The sequence below is a fragment of the Lepidochelys kempii genome, chromosome 4 (assembly GCF_965140265.1).
Source record: "Lepidochelys kempii isolate rLepKem1 chromosome 4, rLepKem1.hap2, whole genome shotgun sequence".
Classification (NCBI taxonomy): domain Eukaryota; kingdom Metazoa; phylum Chordata; order Testudines; family Cheloniidae; genus Lepidochelys; species Lepidochelys kempii.
In genome coordinates this window covers 136,432,510-136,454,737 of record NC_133259.1, presented here as the reverse complement: position 1 = coordinate 136,454,737, position 22,228 = coordinate 136,432,510, and the positions used below count along the sequence as shown (strand labels likewise).

At 52.1% G+C, this 22,228-nt stretch overlaps 1 protein-coding gene across 4 annotated transcripts in view; it reads right to left on the bottom strand.

Annotated features, from left to right (window-relative positions):
- The window catches only part of FBXO41 (F-box protein 41), a 69,425-nt gene that overhangs the window by 5,466 nt on the left and 41,731 nt on the right, over positions 1-22,228 (bottom strand). For 2 of the 4 annotated variants that reach the window (XM_073343010.1, XM_073343013.1), the window contains exons 9-14: positions 19,807-19,902; positions 18,122-18,240; positions 17,505-17,663; positions 16,093-16,208; positions 11,706-14,690; positions 10,533-10,666 (exon numbers count right to left, since the gene is read on the bottom strand). In XM_073343010.1, the coding sequence (XP_073199111.1) occupies positions 14,628-14,690; positions 16,093-16,208; positions 17,505-17,663; positions 18,122-18,240; positions 19,807-19,902 (553 nt within the window). In that variant the 3' untranslated portion in view covers positions 10,533-10,666; positions 11,706-14,627. Of the gene's footprint in view, positions 1-10,528; positions 10,667-11,705; positions 14,691-16,092; positions 16,209-17,504; positions 17,664-18,121; positions 18,241-19,806; positions 19,903-22,228 lie in introns of all 4 variants that reach the window. The other 2 variants (XM_073343011.1, XM_073343012.1) reach the window with 2 other exon arrangements.

The window sequence follows — 22,228 nt, the reverse complement described above, 5'->3', positions numbered from 1 at the left end:
GGAGAACGTTAGGCTGAAGTTTATGTCGCGTTATTGTTTATGAGCTGACACACAACTCAAGCAGGGGGCAAGCATGGACACAGTGCAGAGTCCATGGGGTCTGCGGAGGAGAGAGCCAGGGCCCACACCATTTATTGATTATGACTACAAAAGGTTCCTCCGGTCTCCTGCTGGTAATAGCTCACCTTAAGTGATCACTCTCGTTACAGTGTGTATGGTAACACCCATTGTTTCATGTTCTCTATGTATATAAATCTCCCCACTGTACTTTCCACAGTATGCATCCGATGAAGTGAGCTGTAGCTCACGAAAGCTGATGCTCAAATAAATTGGTTAGTCTCTAAGGTGCCACAAGTCCTCCTTTTCTTTTTGCGGATACAGACCAACACGGCTGCTACTCTGAAACACACCATTTATATATCCCTTTAAATCCTCCCCTGCTGGAGTGGAAACCCAGCCCCAACAGGAGGGGATAGTGGAGGAGAACAGGATGTGAGACTGACTGCAACAGGGGGGCTTGCCCCTCGGAGCTGGAGGGCATGGGGCCAGCCAAGCCTGATTACCCTGTGCTGCGCTAAGCCCCTGATGGAGGATTCCCCTACAAGGGGCAGCAGGAAGCTGCAGAAGGAGGATGCTCAGGGATCAGAGATGGCTAGGAGTGAGCAGGCTCTAGCAGAGTCCTGGCTGCTAGGACTGAGACTCCAGCCAGGTAGACTCCAGCCTGGGTGTGGCCAGCCAAAGCCAGAAATGCCCCTGGAAGGAGGGAAAGAAACCTTTGATTTGTGTGGACTCATGGCTGGACTTTGTTTTGGGATTTTGAGTTCTATTTGGTGTTGGTATTTCTGACTACAAAAAACCTAGGTGACATTATATTTGAGCAGTGGGGAAACTGAGGCAGGCTTCCAGTAGCACGACTGTCAGACATCAGGGGCGCTCTGGGGGCGGCTGGCTCTGTTATGCTGACTATAAATGCAAAGTGAAACAGACCGAACCTGCTTCATTGTTCAAACTGAATGAAACGCAAAAGGCAAACAGACAGAACAGACGGTGAAAAGCTCATGAGGTTTGCACGACTGCACTATTGCAGGGGCGGGGGGTGTCAGTAACACGGGCAGGGAATGGGTTAAGTATCGAGTTTTTAACCTTAACTGTGCCCCTTGATGCTGCATTTCCATCCAACAGCCTCCTTTGTCGCCAAAAGGGGGACACTGGGGGGACAGTGAGCAGCAAAATTCAGTATGTGATTAAACCTTTGCATTGACAACGTAGCCTATCCGGTTACAGCTTTATTTCCTTCTTGTTAAACATGCTGGACAAAAGGAGGATCTGATTGGCCAAAAGTGTGGGGCTGATTGACCAGGCATCATAACCACTCACGGCTGGGCGTGTCTCTCGGCAGGTACATTGCCAGAGTGAAAGGGAAAGGTCGGGCAGCAGGACCCCGGAGGGGGTGGGGGGCAGTTTTCAAGTGACAACCGGCCTTCTCTCGTGCTCAGTGCAAGTGGATGGGCACTCCACAGCTTTTCACTGCTACCCTCTCTCGCTGGCATTCCCTGGACATGGATCTGGGCCTGCACAGCTTGGGAGCGATGGATTCAGGGCAAAATCACCACTTAAGAAAAGCAGCTGCTGGCATGCACAGCGTTAGCTGGTACAGTGAGCCCGCAGCCTCTCCAATTCTCTGGTTTCATGCCACCAGTGGATATGCCAGTAGGCTCTGATGAATGCTACGGACTACAGGCCAAAACCTGTTGCCACTTCGGTGGGGTTGCAGCTGCTCAAATCCTGTCTAAATTTAGCCCTCTGTACCTCAGGGCCAGGAGACAGCCCTCCTCAGCCAGCCAAGAGAACTCATCGGATTGTCATAACAGAGCCAAACATTTTGGAGTAAAAGAACCTTAAAAACGAAGGTTGGCTCATGTTGCCACCTCCTCTCCTTCTCCCACTCCACAGAGCTCATTCCCATTGGCCCCAAACAATATGGCTCTCAGGCTAAACCTAAACGTACAGTTTCATAATCACTAACCAACCAACCATAATTAAAAAGAGAATGCCGCTTAACTTTGGCAAATGGCCTTAAAAACAAAACAAACAAACAAACAAACAAAAACCACCACCAAACTTCATGCATAACCTCAGAAAAAAATAGCCACCATAGACCTGATCAATGGGGCGGAGGTGGGTCTGACATAGCTCTGGGGTGAACAGTAGCTATAAATTACTCTCTCTAAGACAAAAACAAGTCTTTAGATTTTTTTAGCAAGCAAGGACCAAGATCTATGGGAAGCCAAAACAAAAAAATGACAGAGCTAGTGGCCACAGTAAAGGTACCCCGGATATGAGAAATAGAAGAAAGTCACCCCAGAATCTTACAGGTCTACTGTCCATAAAGTGCTACTTTATATGTAAATACAGTGTATATGTCAATTGATACTCTATAGTCAGATCTCCCAGCTTTGGAAGGAAATTTCAAACTATCTTTGGATGGAAGAAAGGCAAATGCACCACCCGATACAGACGACATCTGCCAGGGATGGAAAGGGCTGCTCTTTTCCTAAGGGTCTCTATTTTGACTGGGCCTTCTGCTGCGCCCAGGGCTCCTGCATGTTCAAATGAAGAGCACAATGGGAGCTCGTCTGCAAGAGCTTCGTTAGGAGGAGGAGATGGAGAAAGAGACCGGCTGGCTCTGGTCACAGGCCACATGCTTTAACCAGATCAAATCCAGACTGTGGGGCTTGAGCCAAGCTCATTGGAGTCCCTGGGAGTCCTTCCTCTGACTCTGCTGGGCTTTGGATCAGGCCCATGGCTGGCACAGATGAAAGGTCCTGCCTATCCGATGGGTGTTTGCCAGCGCAACGTGAAATGAGTTTGCTGAGCCTCGGCCAGCTCCCAGACGACATGTGGCCATCTCACACTGCAATCTGAGTGGAGGTCTTAGCAGAGAGACTATGCAAAGAGCTGACCCAAAACTTAGCCCCGAGGTGGGTCCCTCTGGCAGCAGGGTTGTGGCACATTGCCCCCTGGCACTTTGCCATGACTGCTGCCCACATGGTACCCAACGTGGGCCCAGGATTCCATACTGTGGGTCTGACAATCCAGCATTTAATTCTCTACCAAAAACCAAAATGAAAATAAAAAAAAAAAAAAAAAAAAAAGTCCCACACTCAGCAAAATCTCCTCCGTCTCCCAGCAATGTCGTAATGTGTCGCAGGAAGACAGGATCCCAACAGAGCAATGCCTCACTCATTAAATTCGGGCCTGTGACCTCTGACTGCCATCCAGTGAACGCGCTTGGGAACACTCCTGCCCGGCACTTCTCCACAACAGTGGCTTGGAAATGCCTAGAGTAACTGATCAAGCTGATCTCCAGCTCAGCGGCTGGGGTTGAAATAGATTTTAGGGCCAGATGGTGCCATTAGCTCACCTGGTCTGACCTCCTGTATAACACAGACCAGAGGATTCCACCCAGTTACCCCTGTATTAGCCAGGCATAAGTTATTGGGCTCACCAACTCTCTTCCAGAAAGCCATCTACACTTGATTTGAAGACCTCAAGAGATCATAGAATCATAGAATATCAGGGTTGGAAGGGACCTCAGGAGGTCATCTAGTCCAACCCCCTGCTCAAAAGCAGGACCAATCCCCAATTAAATCATCCCAGCCAGGGCTTTGTCAAGCCTGACCTTAAAAACTTCTAAGGAAGGAGATTCCACCACCTCCCTAGGCAACGCATTCCAGTGTTTCACCACCCTCCTAGTGAAAAAGTTTTTCCTAATATCCAACCTAAACCTCCCCCACTGCAACTTGAGACCATTACTCCTTGTCCTGTCCTCTTCTACCACTGAGAATAGTCTAGATCCATCCTCTCTGGAACCACCTCTCAAGGTAGTGGAAAGCAGCTATCAAATCCCCCCTCATTCTTCTCTTCTGCAGACTAAATGACTAGATGAAGAATCCACTGCTTTCCTTGGCCATCTGTTCCAATGGCTGACCCCCCTCACTGTTAAAAACGTGTGCCTTGTTGCTAATTTGATTTGTCTGGTTTTATTTCCAGCCACTGTTCGTGTTATGCCTTTCTCGGCTAGACTGAAGAGCCCTTTAGCACATGATGTGTTTTTTGCTTTCATTCCCGCCCCCCTATTTGCAGGCTCTTGTACATTAAGGCTTCTGTGCAATGGAAGATTATTCCCCAAACTCCTTTACTCATCAAGGGAAAAAAATATCAATGCTTTTCTATTGTCTTACATAATTAGGGAGCCCTGCCGGTCTAACGCCAGCCTTTGTACAATTCAAAGCCGTGCCTGAGTTTGATGTTACATAGCACTACACAAAGCAGAAGACACAGAGCTAGCGACTGGCAGCAGAACTGGGAAAGTCAAGAAGCTGTTTAACCCCTTTGCAGAGCTGGTTGGTTTTGGGGGGGGGAGGGCTTTTGAGGGAGCACTATGGTGGAGGTTGGGGGGGATTTCTGGCAGTTAGTAGGGGGCAGCTCAAGGTTGTAACCTACTAATTGTAATGATAATTTGAAGCTATATAGCACTTTTCATCTGGAGATCTCAAAGCGTCATTATCCCCCCATTTATGAATAGGGAAACTGAGGTATAGTTTCTTGTATGGCAGTGAACTGTGGGCACTGAGGAAAGCTGAAGATAGGCAGATTGGCGAGTCTCATCAGCTGCTCCATATCAAATCGACAAGACCAGCAAGGAGGACGTTCATAGCTGAACCCAGCAACTGCCTCCATCAGCACTGGGTCAGGTTCGGAGGCTTTCTTGGTACAGCCATACTATTAGGAGGGAAGACCAATGAACTACGAAACCAAGAAAGGTTGCTACTTGGCTGGTGGCCACATGTAGGACCCCAAAAGCTTCAATGGCACGATAAGATTGCCAGTGATGGACACAGACTGAATATCCGCCCAGACCACCTTAAGGACCTAGCCAGAGATCGATCCAGATGGTGCTTGGATCTGCACAGGGATGACCTTCCTTTGGGATCCGCCTTGATGATGAAACTGAAACTTAGAACAGGTCCGTGATTTGTCCAAGGTCCATAGCAGAGCAGGGGCCTAGAACCACTGCCACGGGATTCCCGGTCCTGCGTGCCCACCACGGGGCCACATTGCCTCCTCGAGCAAATCCCAGCCCCCCTGCGCTACCTGTACCTGGAGCCCTTCCTGGATCCCTGCACCGCACAGCGTGGAGACCCGAGGTTAGCACACAGCATGCGTCTTGCTGAAGAAAAGGTCTCTCCCTCTTTGGAGAATGTCGTGGCGGGTTTGCTTGCGGCCCTAGCAGGTCTCGGCCTCCCAGCTGTTGAGCTCTATAAACAGGCACGGATCAAAATAGGAGACGAAATCTCTGACCAAGTAGCTACGCATTTCGGTGCGATCCGTGGGGTGCTGACTGTTCTCTCTGCAGCCAGGCGCTGACCCCGTGAGTATGAGCGAGCCACCTGCCTCAGCCTATTGTGCGGCTCTCCTAGGGACACTCCCCCAAGGCAGGAGGTGGGGTGCAGAGCCCAGGAGGGGAGGAATGATAGGGCTGAGTTCAGATGCTCACTCGAGCACCCGTTCCATTCTGGAATAGATCAGACTGCAGGAAGAGCAGCCGCACAGCCTGAATGGCCAATCCTTTCCATGAGAAATATGAAACAGACACAGAGCAGGGCGCAAACCGCCCCTAGGGCTCAGATAGGAGCTCCTCAAAAGTGCAGACGGTTTGGATTGGGTGTCCTTGTTCAGTCTAGACATGGGTGCTTGTGTTGGCCCGCGCCAGAGTTCAGGTGTGTTTGCATGTGGCATTTTGGTCAGGCCCCGCTCCACACGAAAGCAACCCACAGGGTCCCTCGTACCACTGACACCTCATTAGGCACTGGCAGGCCCCCCAATTTCCAGAGCCGTCCGTTCCCACTGCAGCCAGACTCTGAACGCACCTGCACTCACTGGGACGCTCAGTTTCTGTAGCTCTCCATGGCCTCCTCACCTTCAGCAGGGATCTGAGATTTACCTTCTCTCCTGACTTGCCACCTCTCATGAACTGCCCCGGAAGGAACTGACCAGTTCATCCTCTTAAAGAAGGTGGAAACCTGACTGTTCCTCTAAGCCCATGGCAGATCTGACAACATGCAATAGCTGATCTTCTTGCTGATGAGATCTCAGAAGCTACATGTGTTTCCATGAGAGCATCCCGGGTTTCAGCGTTACTCTGAAAATCCAGCCTGCTTCCCCTAGAGAAAAGAGTGCATCTACCCCACCCATTAGCAAAAAGCTACCCGTTTCCCCCAGCTTTCCCCACAATAGCCCTCCTGTGGCTGGAGATTTACAGCTCAGTTTTTATTTAATCATCAAAGGGGTAGCCGTGTTAGTCTGTATGGAGACACACACTCCTCCAGGGTACGTGGGGAGGAGCGCTCTGGCAAGAATCCAGGAAGGAGAGAAACCTGCAGGCTTCCCGGTGCTGCCTTCAGTCCCCCCCATCCCCTGCAGTGTCTGGGGGGAAGGGAGAAGAGAGGAAGGGCACCTGCAAATCCCAGTTTCATTGTTACAGTTTAGGGCAAATTGACAAGGGTCTGTGTATTGCACAAGTCTGCCTGCCCCAGTCGTTTAGCAATTGGCCTTCTTGCTTCATTGCTCCCGTTCCTCAGCCTCCCTGTATTTCCCAGTCTCAAAGGGTGCTTTCTGCAGGTATGTTTTTTAGGGCTGGATTGCCAAAAAAAAAAAAAAAAAAGAGTGTGTATGTGTATATATGGGGGGAGGCGGGGAACCCTACCAAATTCACGGTCCACTTAGGTCAATTTCACTGGATTGTAAACATCATAAAGGTCCCGATTTCAGTTCTTTAAATCTGACACGTCACGGTGTCGAACCTGTAGGGTTCCGACCCAAAAGGGAGCAGCGAGGATGGTGGTGGTGGGTTTGCAAAGTTCCTGTCCGGGGGCCCCGGTATTGCCACCCGTATTTCTGCACTGCTGCTGGCAGCGGCACTGCCCTCAGGACCGGGCAGCCGGGGAGCGCCAGAAGGCAGCGCCCCTGCCAGCAGCAGCGCAGAAGTACGGGTGGCCTGGTGTGGTATTGGGCGGCTGCTGGCCCCAGCAGCCGCCGCTCCCCAGCCACCCAGCTCTGAAGGCAGGGCAGAGGGAAGGGTGGCCATACCGCAAGCCTCAAACAGCCTTGCAACACCCCGCTTCCCCCACCCCCGGCCACCTCCGTTTGGGTCAGGACCCCCAGTTTGAGAAATGCTGGTCTCCTCTGTGAAACCGTGTAGGGTAAAAGTACACAAAAGACCAGATTTCATGGTCCGTGATGCATTTGTCACACACACACACACACACTCGGAGTGTATGTGCCCTCATGTACTCGGTCCCACCTGGCGGTCTGAGCACTTTGCTACACAAGTTTGGCTAGGACTCAGACCCGCAGCGTTAGGCCATGTCTACCCTAGCGAGCTGACGGTGGCAGGGCTGTACCGATGCAGCTGTGCCGTTCTCAGATGGCTCGTGCAGCCGCTCCTTCCCAACGGGAGAGAGATCTCTCCTGGACATAATAAACCCACCTCCACGAGCGGCGGTAACTATGTCGGCGGGAGAAGCTCTCCCACTGACAGCCCTGGCTATACCGGTGCGTCTGTCAGTGTCACTTCTGTCGCTCAGCGGTGTTTGTGTCACACCCCTGAGCGACATGAGTTATACTGACAGAAGTGGTAGGTTAGACGTGACCTTAGCTATTAACCTCACCTACCCACTGTCAGGGAGTTGCTTTAAATCAGTGGATTGCACTGTACTCCCCGACCTTCCATTGCTCAAGTTGCAGGTGTAGGGTGTGGAAGAGACTCAGCACTGGGTGGAGCTGTTTTTAGCCAAGATGGCCAGTCTAGACAGCTGCACAGGCTTGGCTGACTCAGCACTGAGACACCTGCTCTTCACCTTGGGAACTGGATGTGAATTTCAAATTCCCAGAAGCCAGAGACTTGATCGTAAGAACGGCCATGCTGGGTCAGACCCAGGGCGGGTGCAACCACTAGGCGAACTAGGCGGTTGCCTAGGGCGCCAAGTGGTTGGGGGCGGCCAAAAGCACGCTCCGGGGAGGCGGTGGAGCGGAGGTGAGCTGGGGCAGAGGGGCGCGGGGAGGGCCGCCTGCAGCAAGTAACGGGGGACGGGGGGGAGTGGCACACAGGGGAACTGCTCCCCACCCCAGCTCACCCCTGCTCCGCCTCCTCCCCTGAGCACCGCCCCGCTCTGCTTCTCTCCCTCCCTTCCTTTGTCTGTTTTAAACCTGTTGCCTATTAATTTCATTTGGGGACCCCTAGTTTTTGTGTTGTGAGGCATAAATAACACGTCCTTATTTACTTTCTCCACACCATTCATGATTTTATAGACCTCTGTCATATCCCCCCTTAGTCGTCTCTATTCTAAGATGAAAAGTCCCAGTCTTATTAACCTTTTTTCGTATGGAAGCTGTTCCATACCTCTAATCACTTTTGTTGCCCTTCTCTGTACCTTTTCCAATTCCAATAGATCTTTTCTGAGATGGGGCGACCACATCTACAGGAACTGAAAACCACGCTCCTTGCAGGTTCCCCCTGCTTCTCCACCTTTCATCCCAACTGTGTCCTCTCCATTGAGGGAACAGGGTGGGCCACATGTTTAGGGAGAAAACCACAACAAGCTGGAGTAGCAGGAGACAACTGGTCTTGTATGTTTCCTGCCTTCCTGTAAGTGAAGCCTTGATGGAAGAAGCTGGGCCTTGCTATCTGTGAAATAGGCCCCACCCCTGTAAATAAGACCCCGCCCCTCATTACAAATAGTCCATGAGGAACCGCAGGAATCCCAGACGAACACAAAGCCTCCCTTGGAATATGCAGCCAGAAGGGACCCCCTGCAGCAGGATTGCTGACAGCTTAGGAATAATGTTGCACCACGTGGCTTGTGTCATGAGTGTCTGGGCCTCCATTCCTGGCCCTGCAAAGCCAAAGAGGCAAGGAAGGTGCTTGCCCCACAATCAAGGGTGGTTGTTTAGCATCATAGACAGAGCAGGTCTCCCCTGCCCTCACTGGGCGTCTTTCCCACGTTCCTCAGAGTCTGTGGCACCAGCCAGCAGGCTGGGGGCAAAGTGCCCCGTCTTCTCCCAGTCACAGGAGGGGAGGATTTTGCAGCTGGGGCTTGGAACAGTGGCTGCTCTGGGAAATGATGGTGGGTGAAAAGCCCTGACTGACCATAAACAACTAGTAGCAGGAATCAAGAGCGTTCACACAAAGGGGTCTGGCTGGCCTGGAACCCAATCCAATAACTAGACCCCTGCGCACTGCAGGTGGCGAGGGCAGCGCCCAGTTATTCTTCCCTAGCGGCGTGTCTAACCCCGAGCGCCCAGAGTCGGTCTGGAGAGTCACAGCCCCCAACGCTCCTCTTCCCTTGTTGCTCAATCCAGCAACTATGTACCACTCTCCACCTCCCGCCACTCCCACACGTGGGCTTGTCTACCCAGGGAAGCTCGGGTGTGAATTCGGTCAGTTTGCATCAGCCCACAAGTTCTGGGTTGGACAGTGAAAGTTCCACTGTACACAAGTCAAGGGTTCCCTGGCCCTTTCAAGCTGCACACGTATCCTGTGGAGCAACGGGCCCGAGATCTGAACTTTCCCAGAAAAGTCCCTTCAGCCACAAGGGAATTTATAGTCAATGGGGCTTTGACCTGAGGAAAGACTGCAGGGTAGAGGCTCAGACACGCAAGTGCAAGTTGATGGGGAAGTACACTTCCGGGACAAGAAATAGCCAACACTAAAGACATAGAGCTGATTCACTAGTGGCTGATAATCGCACCGTACACAGAACAGTTCCACATTACCCATCACTGTCTCAGCGTGCAGGAGTCTGCAAATCACTTCTGCACGGCAGGGGCATCGTAGCTGCCGCACGGACGTGTCATTACACCTGCTTAGTGCCAGGAGGCACAATTGCCAAGGAACGGGACAGGCGAGGAGCCCCTTGACTGTCTCGCCATTGAGTCAGCAGAGGGGCGAGCAACAGGGTATTTGAAATGGGGAAAAACTAATCAGTGAATAGAAAAGGAGCACTTGTGGCACCTTAGAGACTAACCAATTTATTTGAGCATAAGCTTTTGTGAGCTACAGCTCACTTCATCGGATGCTCACGAAAGCTCATGCTCAAATAAATTGGTTAGTCTCTAAGGTGCCACAAGTCCTCCTTTTCTTTTTGCGAATACAGACTAACACGGCTGTTACTCTGAAGCTAATCAGTGAATGTGACCATTGACTTTACCAACCCTGCCAGTGAAGACCAGGCACATCCCAGGACTTCTCTACACCCTATGTAGTTAGCATGCCCTTAAACACACGGATTGCCATGTCAGCCCACAACGCTGCTCTGTTTAGCCCAATACCCTGCTTCTGACATTGATTAAACCTACACTTAACACGTCCGAGGAGGCGGGGACTTCCCAGCCCTTGGCCTCCCCCAAACACCCCTGCCCGCTTGTGCAATACCACCCTAGGGCAGGGGGGAAGTGGATTTCTTACAGACCCCAGCGGGGGAGTCAGCTTATTTCCCAGCGTAGCCATTTGTTTGTGAAGATCCCCAGGGTGGAGCCATCCAAAGCGCTCAGCGCTGCAGAGTGCCTGGTGAAGGGCATGCCATGATGTGTTTAGCAAATGATCCTGTAAACCATGGGAAAAAGAGAGAGATGAAGAAAAATGCCTTCCCAGGCGAGGAAGTGACTACGGTTAAACCTGGAGTTGCTTTGCCCCTCTGAGAATCAGGCCACTGATGCAGCTGCCTAAAGCCGTGAGTAAAACTAAGTTTGTGTATAAGTCTTTGTGAGATCAGGGTCTAACTCTGGATTTAGTAGCCTAGACCTTAGGTATCCGATTTTTGGCCTAAATGTTCAGAGCCAAGGAACAACTTGTCAGTGCTGATGGGAAATTCTCTTGTTTTCCCTGCCCTTGCAAATTCAGTTCAGCAGGTCACATAAAACTGCAATGGGATCTCTTTGCAGGTTTGGGGCACTCAGCTTCGGGGTTCCAAACTAGGCCCCTGTCTAACAATGGAAAGGCCGAATCATGTCCTGCCGTGTCCCATTCTCTGACTCTTTCTCTGCCTCTGCAGCAGTGAGTCCCTCAGGCTAACTACACAAGCCGTAAGAAAAAGTGGCCTCTCTTTGAAGTATTTGTCCCATGCAACTCAGCAGATGATCAGTAATGATCCTTAGCTACTGGCTAGAGTGCTTTTCGACTTCAAAGCACTGCAGACATTACTGTAACTGATCAGAAGTTATATAAACGGTGTGGCTTACATTTCATTTTCCATGCCCAAAAGACTGGTTCGTTTGGGGGTGCGTGCGTGTGCACATGTAGGTTTTGATTAAAGGATTTCCACAGAACACGAAGGCACAAGTCCGAAGAAGGACTTGAGCCCATGACCCGTTCGTTTTCTAGGTGGGGGAAGATGGCACAGCGAAGTAACAAATTCAAACTACAATGCACGGCCATGATTCACAAAAGCCAAGTGAGGGGCGGAAGGGATGTGTGTCACACACAGACGAACCACACGCCACTGCACCGGGATCCACAAGCAGAAAATACGATAAAAAAAAGCCTGACTTTTCAAAACCAGTAAATAACATTTTCAAAGAATTTTCGGCTCCCCTCCTCCCCCCACTCCATCCAAACCAGGAAAGAAATTTGCCACAGAACATACCTAACTCTCCCGATGTCAGATGGGCAGGCTTCCCATGTGCTGTTGGAAACAGCTTGAATAGTATTGGAGACAGAAAAATTGAGCTAGCAGCAGGAATCTTCAGTCTTCAGACGTGACTCTCAGACAGGATAGTCTTTAAGCATAGTGTATAAACATGCTGAGTATATAATTTTTCTTTCAAGTCTTCTTTGTTTTGTTTACAGAAATAAATACTTACTTTGCTTCTTTTAAGGTCATTCCCTAGTCTCTGCACAATGTCAGAAGGTGACATCTCAGTTTACAGGACTTGTAGCCACTAGTCTGACTTGTGTTAAAAGGTAGCAAAATGTGGCTTTTCGGAGGCTGTGTTGTTCTCCTTTCCCCTGTATTGTAGCTTCTCTCTTTTTGCTGGTTGTGGCATCCTTTCCCCCCCTCTGCCTGTGGATTTGCTTAAAAGTCCTCGCTCATTTCCCCATATTCCTTCCCATGCAGAGAGGGCAGTGACAGTGACAATTGTTATTTTTCAAGAGGTCCAAGGTGACTACAAATCCCAGCATGCAAAGGTTCCAACTGGATGCCGCTAAGAGGCAGGATGGCACACTGCATGCTGGGACTGGTAATCTCCTCTTGTTGCCTCTCTGGCTCCATTTTATGCACATTAAGCGCAGCTCCCCTACTCCTGGAAAGCTACCATCAGCTTGCGAAGTTTGGGTGTCCCTGATCTAGAGTTGTGTGTTACAAAAGCAAACCCTAACTAACCCACCCTGCTTTCAGAGGAGACAAATTAAATCCAGCAGTGGGCTCGAGCCCCCTAATGGCTGGATCTGGATTTCAAACACCCTTAGTTAATGGGCGCTTCGACTGGGGAGTTTGGTTCAGCCCGTTACGAAGGGAGAGCCTGTTTGCAAAATTCAGAGCCGGATGTGGTTTTGGATTTCGAAAGCCTGCCCCTGAAGTGCAGGGGATTTGTGTTGGAGTTACCAGGGGCGAGGTGGTTTGGATTGGTCTTGGATTAACTGCTAGATTCCTCCCTCCCCACACAATTTTCTTCAGATTTGGGAACTTCTGAGATTGGCGCTCTCATGGCACATCAGCGTGTAGGAGGCTGTCCTGGATCCCACCCACTGCAAGAGGGCCAGCTTGTCCTGCTGGCTCAGAAGGCCTCCGACCATCTCTTCATTCCTACAAAGGGGAACCAGAGAAGGTGCCATGCCTATTGGTCGCTTGACAAAGGGCGGATGGAGGAGGAAGGTGTTTGGAACCGCCACTGCCCCCCCGTCATCCTGAGAGAGACCCAACTTCGGCCAAGTCCCACACCGGGTGGCTGATGGCTTCTTGATACCAGCAGCCCAGAGTGGACGATGAGCGTCACCTCCACCATCCCGGTCAGCTAGTTTCTCTGCCTCTGGAAGGCAGGACAGGGGAAGAGCACTGTGGGCACGGCATGGTGCTTTCACCACTGGCTAGCACACCGTCTCTCTGTGGGGCAAGGAAGCAGGCTTCTCGATCACGGCTCAAGCGTTGATTGCAGTTGGGGGGGGGCTGTTGCATCACCCCGGTGATGGCACTGCTCCTATAGGCATCACCCTGTGGCATGGAAACCTGCTGGCTGCTTCTCTCTGGAAGTGGAGAGTAAAGAGACATAGACCCTCAAGAAGCCATTTCCTTTGGAGGGAGCGAGTTCTCCTGTCTGGTAATAAGATCAACTTTTGCAAAAAGAACAGGTTTGGTACAAACAGTGCCCATGTGTAATGAATACATCAAGGGCTGCCATCGCTGATCAAGGCAGGGGCTTTGTCGCCGACAGAACTGTAGATCTTTGGAGATCGGAATTTCAGCCAATGGATCTTACTTAAAGCTGGTTGGGGAGAGAGGTGCCATGGCAGAAGTCTGTCTGTATTCCGAGCAGCAACGTTGACTCTTCTCCTAGGCGCTAGCCCATCTCTGTGCCAACAGCGGGCAATTTACCCCAGAACGAGCTGCCTTGCGGAAGATGGACGCCTCGCCCTGGGAATGAGCCAGGGAATGCTTGTGAGTGCTTGTGAGGACACGTGATTCCCCTGATGAGACGGTTTATTGCCTTTGCAGGAAGGGAATTTGGCTTCCTTACGGGGTGAAGAGGAGACGAGGCTGGACTGGTGTCCTTGGCGGAGGCGTTCGCTCCATGTCGCCGGCTAGCTTCCCAAGGCGCCCCAAGGGTCACGAGCAAGAGGAGCTTTGTACGTTGTGGTTGCGGAGGCTGTGCTGTTGTGGCCGCTGGCTTGAGGGAGGCACTTACCCACGTTGGGTAAATTGAAAGAAAAGAGTGTAAAATGTACAGTAATGCTGGGCCGTGGGTCGCCCGGCGGCACTACCCCGCCCCCCTAAAATGGAGCTCGGATGGGAGTTGGGATTCAGTCGAGCCACACATCAAGAAAGGCTGTGCAGGGAGCTCCGACTTCCCCAGCGCTGTTTACCGGTCCCGACGGCGCGACCCTCAACGTAGGGCCGGCGCGGGGCCTGGCTCTACCTCAGTCTTAGACTCATCCACTCAGGTGGCAAGGAGGGGGAAGCTGTGCTTGGCTGGGTCACGTGCCACGTCACTCAGATCCCCAGCTCCCGCTAAACGAAAGCGAGGCTCAAAGAAAGAAATGTCCCCAACACAAAGCTCCTTGGCAACAGGGTGTCCGGCCTAGTTCCTCAGGCAGAAAGAGAGCAGCTGAGCCCTCTCTGGCAGGTCAAGAAGCTACCTTTGTAGCACCGTCACGTCCGCAATATGTTACATACCCTGCCCCACCGAGGGAACGGGTCACTTCCAGTCACCAAGGCCTGCACGAGTTGTGTGCGTTGGCTGGCTCTTCTGTGGCTCCGGGTTTCAAACAAAGGGCGGACGGTGGGTTTGGTTTCACTGTCTCTGTTGCTCAGGTGGACGGAGGAGGACACACGTCGTCGTTCCCTGCAGGGCTAACAGCCTCCTTCCACCTTAATGTGTAAAATCTTTGAGAAGCCGGGTCTTTTCCTCAGGGCCTGGAAGAGAAGGGCGGGGAGGGTTAAATGCATGGACAGCAGAGCGTATGCATGCATTTGGCTAATACTAACGCAGAGCCAATTAATTGTATGGTGCTGTTCACCTGTAGCTCTCAAAGCACTACAAAGGAAGGGGAAATTCAGAGCAGGGGTAACTCCACTCACACCAATGCAGCTGACACCAGCTCAGAATTTGGCCCCATGGACTTTACTATGTAAGAAATATATTTTCAAGGGAAAGAGAATTAACTTAGACCCAATTTTCCCTCTGCAGCATGAAGGAACCTCATCCTTCCCCCAACCTCTTCCATTGCACTGGGCTCCAGGCCCTGGGTGGCACTGATAAGGACTGGACCCAAGTTGTAGGATCTCCGTTGACTTCCCCGGAGGAATGTTCAGTGTGACTATTTGGAATTGTTACTCTTTGGTATTTGCCTCTGCAGCTCATTAGCACTAGGATGTAAATATTCAGATTCCCCAAGGAGAAACAGAGAATGAAAAAAAGAACCTAGAGAGAAAAAGAGAAAAAGAAAACTCCCCCGAGAACACAGTGCGGGAGCCCACCTCTTTCACGGCAGGGTATGAATAATTCCCCTTGATTTACACAGCTGAACTAGACCCCTGCGGTACCAGAGCTGAAAGGCAAAACACCTGCACATCCAAATAAATCCTACCAGGGGAAGATCCTACCAAGCACTGGTGGCCTGCACAGGAGTGACCCTCAAGCCCTGCACTGCAATCAAATCATCTTCCCAAAGATCAGCCAGAGCCGGGGGCTGAAAGGTGGAAGGAAATCCTGGTTTGCCCTCCTCACCAGCCCTTGCGTTGGATCTCATCTCGGGGCAAGCACAAAGCCCGGGAAGAAGCCCAGCCCAGCAGAACATTACCTGCCCCATACATGCAATAAGCCATGTGCACCCCCAAGAACTGGCCCACAGGGACTCGCTTCTATGTTCTGCACGCTCAGATCCACAAGCACAGCTCCCTTGCACAAACAAATGCAGAGGAAAGAATGGGGCCCGTCTATTACACATTTCTTAACCGTGTTGCTAATAAGGCCTTAGATCACTGCTGCTAAAATCACTCTGGAAGTAAACAGCGCTTCCCCTTATGCTCCTAAGGCAGAGCAAAGGGGGTGAAAATGCCTCCTGAGTATCGCCCTGTGCAGGAGTCTGCCCAACTGGCATACAGCTGTCAGAAAGGCTCTCTGCTGGCCGTGTGCCCAGGCCCTGGTGTGCTGTGGCCAGCGAGTTGGGGCCATTCTGTGCTTTCCACTGCTGGGCGGGGGCCTTGGGAATTGGAGCAGCCCTCAGGCCTTGGTCAATGTCCTCAGTCTATTGACTTGGCGGAGCACAGGAATCTGTGCTCAGAGCCACCCAGGGACCAGCCTGGCTCCCTTTACCTGGAGTTTGTTCACCATCTCCTCAAACATCTTCCGGGCTTCGGGGCTGTTCGGCTCCTTGAAGTAGTCCACAATGCCCACCTGCACCACAATGGACTTAAGGTTCCGGCAGACACCTGGGGCAACAGAGAGACAGCCAGGGTGTGTGACGTGTGGGGAACAGTGCCCGGGTGCCACACGGATCCCAGGGAGCAGGCTGTGATGGTCAGTATGGCCACAGGGACTTCTGGAGCACCGGCCCTATTCACAGTCAGTGGTACTCGTGCTCTGTCACAAGGGGGACCGAGTCTTTTAAGAAGGAATGGCCCAGCCCATCTGTGCCTCATTAATAGCCTCTGGATGGGGCCCGATAGGGGGCTGCTGGCTCTATAAAGAGCCAGAGAGGAATGGGAAGAAGCTGTGGCAGGGTGATGCCGCAGGAGAGTTGGGGACTTTTCAAGTCCAGGGAGGGCTGGGAGTGGCTTGGCAAAAGCAGGGAAGTTGAAGCAGGAAGGTTGGGATCCTCTCCCGAGAGAATCCCAGAGCAAAACACTCCAGGTGGGAAGGCTGGGGACGGGTTGAGGGGAGACGAGGCTCCCTTTCTGGGAGAAGCCCCAGCACTGAGTATTGTTGTGAATTATATATAAAGATATTAGACCCAGGAGGGGAATGTTTTAAAGATTCTGCACGGGTGGAGTTTATGTAAGAAGCTCTGGAGAGGGTAAACTGAGGCAGGGCACCTGCTGAACAACTGCGGGCCATGAGGGGGTGGTCACGGTGTTACCTGCCTCAGGAGCGTTTGAAAACCCCACACTTGAGACAGAAAAGGCCCTCTATTGACCTGTCCTGTTCCCCTAGGTATTTATCCCAGGCCTGATCCTGCCCCTTAGAAGGTTTTCTCCTGTTGTCCACTCCAGTTTGTAATGACTCCAAAAATGGTGCACCCACCATGTCCCCAGCAGACTTTTATGCCTTTCATCGTTGGGAAGCGTTTCTGGATATTTCACCTACAATTTCATCCCAGGACGCCTGGCGAAACCGCCTCAACCATACTCCCCACCCTGCTGAGCTGGCCAAGGCTGGAAGTGATACACCCCACCTGCTTAACACTGCTGCGGATCTGGAGCAATGAAGATCTCCAGTCCTCATGCATGTGCAGAGGACCAGATTGTGACCTCCGTTACACCAGGGTAAATCTGGTGTCACTCCATGGACATCAGTAGAATGACTTCAGATTTCTACTGGTGTAAACGGAAGCAGAATCTGGCCCGCAGCCTAGGACACCAGCAAGGGGCTGCGACTGTCCACAGTGACTATTTAAACAGGATGTGTTGTGTTGTTTTGCCCGTTAGCTGCTCCGATGACAGTCCTGCAAGGGGGGCTGTGGCTGGGAGCTAAAACAAGGCTCCGCGGTGCCGGCAGTCGCTACTCACTGTTGAAGTGCAGCAGGGATTTGGGGGTGACAGGCGTGGAGGTCAGCACCAGCATCTCCAGGCCCTTCAGGCCCTCCCGACACACCTCCGCCGCCACCTCCTGGTTAATTTCCGTCACATGGTCGAGTTCCAGCACCTGCAGCCGCATGCAATTCCGGGCTGGCGAGATGAAGAACACAGGGTCAGCTGGGTCAGCGTTCCCGGGAGTCGCAGCACGCAGCGGGGAGAAGCAGCCTGGGGCGGGGTCTGGCCTGAAGCTGCCTGCACATTTTGTGGTTGGGAACACGAAGGATCTAATGGGAAGGGAGGCGGGGCCTGTGTGTTGGCACATGGGGACCAGAGGCGGGACTTGAGTGGAGAGGAGGCGGGACCTATGTAACACTCTCTCTTAAGACTCGGTCCACATGTTTGAGACTCGCCCCGCCCCCAAGCTAAATGCCGCGAGTGGAAATTTTGTGGTGCCCAGGGGAATATCAGAGAACTCCCCCAATACGGGCACATCTCCCGACATACATATCAGCATTCCCAGCACAGGGCCGCACCCAGCGGAACACGTCCTGCGCCCATATCCCATTCTACCTCCACTTCGCAGCATGACTGAGTCGATTTGCATTTACCTAAAGAAGCCAGTCCCTGGATTCCACAGCCCGCGCCACCAACACCCAGAGCTCTTAAATGCGGCCAGCATCGGCCGATCATCTGAAGGCAGCGGTTGCTGAAACGTGTCGGCTGCTGGCTGCAGAGGAAAGGGGAGGAAATAAGGAATTGATAAATTATCCCAGTTACTGTAATGTCACTGAAACACAGTCCTCCGGCACTGGGAAGAGAACTCATGACCTTCTGCTTCAAAATTCAGGCTGCTACCTTTAAAGCTAAGGAAGTAATACTGGTCACAGTCTGTAGCAATAGGTCTTATACCCTGTGTGTGTTTGTCACACTAGAAGGCAATACACGCTCACAGGGTCTGGTGTTCCTTCCAGCAGAGGTCCTGGGTACTTCAGTGACCCATTTCTAAAGGTCTTGTCCACCTGCCCAGCCACTGAAAGAAGTCATTTCCACATGTCTTGATCTGGGTGTGCCCAGTGGCGTATTAACGCCTAGGCTGACAAGGCCTAGGCCTAGGGCGGCAAATTTGCGGGGGCAGCAAATTTATAATAGCAGCCAGAGCCTGCTTCCCCTGGTGCCGGTTCGTCCCCTCCGCCCCCAGCCCCGCCCCAACTCCACCCCTTCCCCGCCCCCTCCCTGCCCCTATTGGTCCCGTTCCCCAAATCCCCGCCCCAGCCCCGCCTCCTCTCCTGAGCGTGCTGTGTTTCCCGCCTTTCCCGCGTCCTTCGCGAAGCTGTTTCGTGCACAAGGACTGTCAGGGAGCAGGAAGAAGCAGGACCCGGCGGCGCACTCAGGGGAGGAGGCAGAGTCGGAGCAGAGGTGAGCTGGGGAGGGTGGGGGGACAATTATTTCTGGGCCTAGGGGTGGCAAAATCATTAATCTGCCACTGGGTGTGCCATAAGTCAGGTAGAGTTAGAGTACGTAATGGTATTGCCTAACATCTACTATGGCAAAAGAAAGGGAAGATTCTCAGCTGCACGGAAGAGAGGAGGTGAATAACCTGACCTAATTTCTACCTCCCCTGAACTGTGCTGTTATCTAAGTCATGCACCTATTAGCACTTCAAGATTTTTTTCTGTACTCTGCAGAGTGGGGAGACCTCCAGAATCTTAATGCCAGAAGATCACAGACTTTAAAAGTGAGAGAAATTACAGTCATCTATTAAACAGTGAGACTCAACACCCTTCTCTAAACACACGAGCCCATCGGGGCTGCTATTACATAAGCGGCGAAGAGCTCTGGCAGCGGTCTGATGTTCAGGATTGGCCGTGCCCTTCATCGCGGATGCATCAGGGTCCTTTGCAACATTTGCATCGCTGTTAGATGCAGCTGCAGATTCCTAAGATGCTTTAGCCTTTATATCTAGAGACGGGGCTGAGCTCCCCATCCCAACATCCTCCGAGTTCGGGTCCAGGATTTTGGTTCAGCCCAGAGGGCCCAGCGAGGACATTTAGATCTGGAACCCAACTTCTTCCAAGTCCAGGGGTAGAGTGGGGACGGGAAGAGGTGGGGGGTGGGGCCTTGGGGGAAGGGGTGGAGTGGGGGCGAGGCCTGGGGTTGAGCGGGCGTTGAGCACTCCTGGGGAAAATTAGAAGCCGGCTTGGGGGTCCACGGAAAATTTTAAATCAAAATGGGGGGTTCTCAGGTTGCTAACGTTTGAGAACCGCCGAGCGGGTGATTCGGGGGCTCCTCTTACCAAGGGTGCAGTGGTGCCACCTGTAGAGAGATGATGTCCCTGCAGCCTGCTCCCAGTGCCCAGATGACTTCATGCCCCACAGGGTCTGTGCAACTCCTGGAACAAGACAGAGAGCCTGCTTTAACCGTCCCCAGCAGGGACGCAGCCCAAGAGGTTCTTTGAAATCCTACAGCGCCAAAGGGTGGAATTGCCTAACGTAGCGTCGGCTAATCTCCGTAGCCCTTGCATCAGGGAGGGGTTTGTGTCTGGAAATCCAGGCCTGGAGAACAGCAGAGGGTTATTATTAATGCTCCATATTCTTTCTGGAAAAAAACAACAACCATCACCTCTTATTCTTCAGGCCATTTGCAGGAACCAAGTTCTTATCTTTTAATGGGAGGAGATGGGGAGGGAAGGGGGGACCATCAGGGTGACCAAAGTAAGTTCCACCTTACATTTAGCCTGTGCACGTGTGATACCACCAGAAGGAAAGAAAAGGAATTTAGCCCTGGCTTGAGTATTTCAGAGACTGAGAGCCCACGTCGAGGCATTGAGCCAGGAGCCAGTAGGAGTTGGGCATCTCACTCCCGTTTGTCTCTCCCTCTGAGTCGTACTTCCAAGTCGTACTAACTGTCACAGGTCTAGCCAAGCGCCCCTTCGTGGCTGCTCACTCACCAGACTGCAGCCGCTGGATCATGTGTGTTTTAAGCCTCCAGGATCTGAAAGGAGTCCAGTCAATGGCCCGGGCTTGGGGTCCCTAGGTGTACACTCTATATCCAGATCCTCTCTCCACCATCTGCTCCTGGGAGTTTAGACCTCTCTGTCCCCTTGCCCAGCCCCTAGAACCAGTGTTAACTTCTCAGACCCGCCCCCACCCAAGCTTAAACACCCCCTCAGCCAAAAGTCCAGGGGTGTGTGCCATGCAATGTGCAGGCACAAGATCCCCAAAACATTCTTGCTCTTTACTTAAGCTTGAGAAATATGGAGCGAATCCAGGTCACGGAGAACACAACACACGTCCTGCCTGCAGCACCCCCTCTCTAGCTCACCTGTCCCTTGGGAGCCCATGGGGGACTGTCTCTATTCAGGTAGGCAGAGTTCCCCTGACTCATCAGGCTGCTCAGAAACTCCCCTCAGCTTGAGCTGGTGAAAATGGCCAGAGACAAAGACCCTGAATAGATCAGTTCCTTTCCAACTGCCTGCGTCTCTCTCTGAGACAGTCTTCCCCCTGCGACTCCTTTTACAATTGCCTGCTTTTGCCACCTTCACTTTGTCCTGCGTAGGGAGTTTCCACTGCCCAACCCCCCCGCCTGCCGATCAACTTGCCTGAAATGGTCTCTCAACTCAGGCATCCTCTTTAGCATAACTGCTGTGTGCTCAGAGTACCACTGACAACTCTCCATTGTCAGCCCTGTACCACTGCCCACTGGCATTTCAGCCCAATATGGAGGTAAAAAGGCAACAGAGAAGATAATTAGCTCCCACATTCAAAACGAAGTTGGCAGTTTGGTAAAGATGCATAGAGAGTTCATAATCTCACATAGAATTAATAAATTATACAGAGTCCCCAAATCCCCATGCAATCCTTGGCTCTCTGAGCCTACCAGCAAGGGTGTTAATTAGCCCTAATGGGTTGGGTCTCTCTAGAGCGTACTCTAGGGTGACCACTCTCACGTTCCTGGAATACTGGACGTTCTGGCACTTGCGGGAACAGTGGGGACCTGCCCCTGCCTGCATGACCCGACCCCCGCCAGTGTGACCTCCTATGCAGCATGTGTGTGAGGTCATGCCGGAGCAGATGAAGCAGTGTGCTATTCAAAATGGTGCCCTCCGGTCCAATACTGGTCAAAACTACGTCCGACAGGGGATAAACGTCTCTGAAAAAGGACTGTCCAGAGTGAAGCCGGACCATTAACCCAGACCAAATTCAAACCAGCAGCCTCCCATCGTGCCACCCAGTCCCACAGAGCAATGGAAACCCCTGAGGATCGAGTCCATCCTTCTAATTTTGAATGACCCAGTTCTAAACTTCAAGCGAACCTAAAAATAAGCCAATTGTGTTATCTTGAGCGCTCGTACGTCTCCCACAAAGCCGCCTGCTAAGATTCCCTTACGAGTTCGGCTCGTCCTTAATTAAAACATATGAGTCATGGTGACAGGTGAACACGCTGCCAAGCGCCTCGAGTGCACATGAATATTCGGGGCTGCTGGTGCCATTAAAAGTGAGGAAGGATGCAGTAGCAGATAAATTAAGCGACAGACCGTCATCTCGCATCCCACTCTCATTCATTTGTGGGCCCAGGCTCTGAATCAGGGTCTAACGCGTTTTGCACAATGGGAGCGGTGCTGGAAGAGGATCCAGAGGAAATGCAGCCAGCGCTGCCATCCCAGCGGGTTGGATGTAACATGTCTCCCTCGACAGCTGAATGTTAATGCTGGAAAT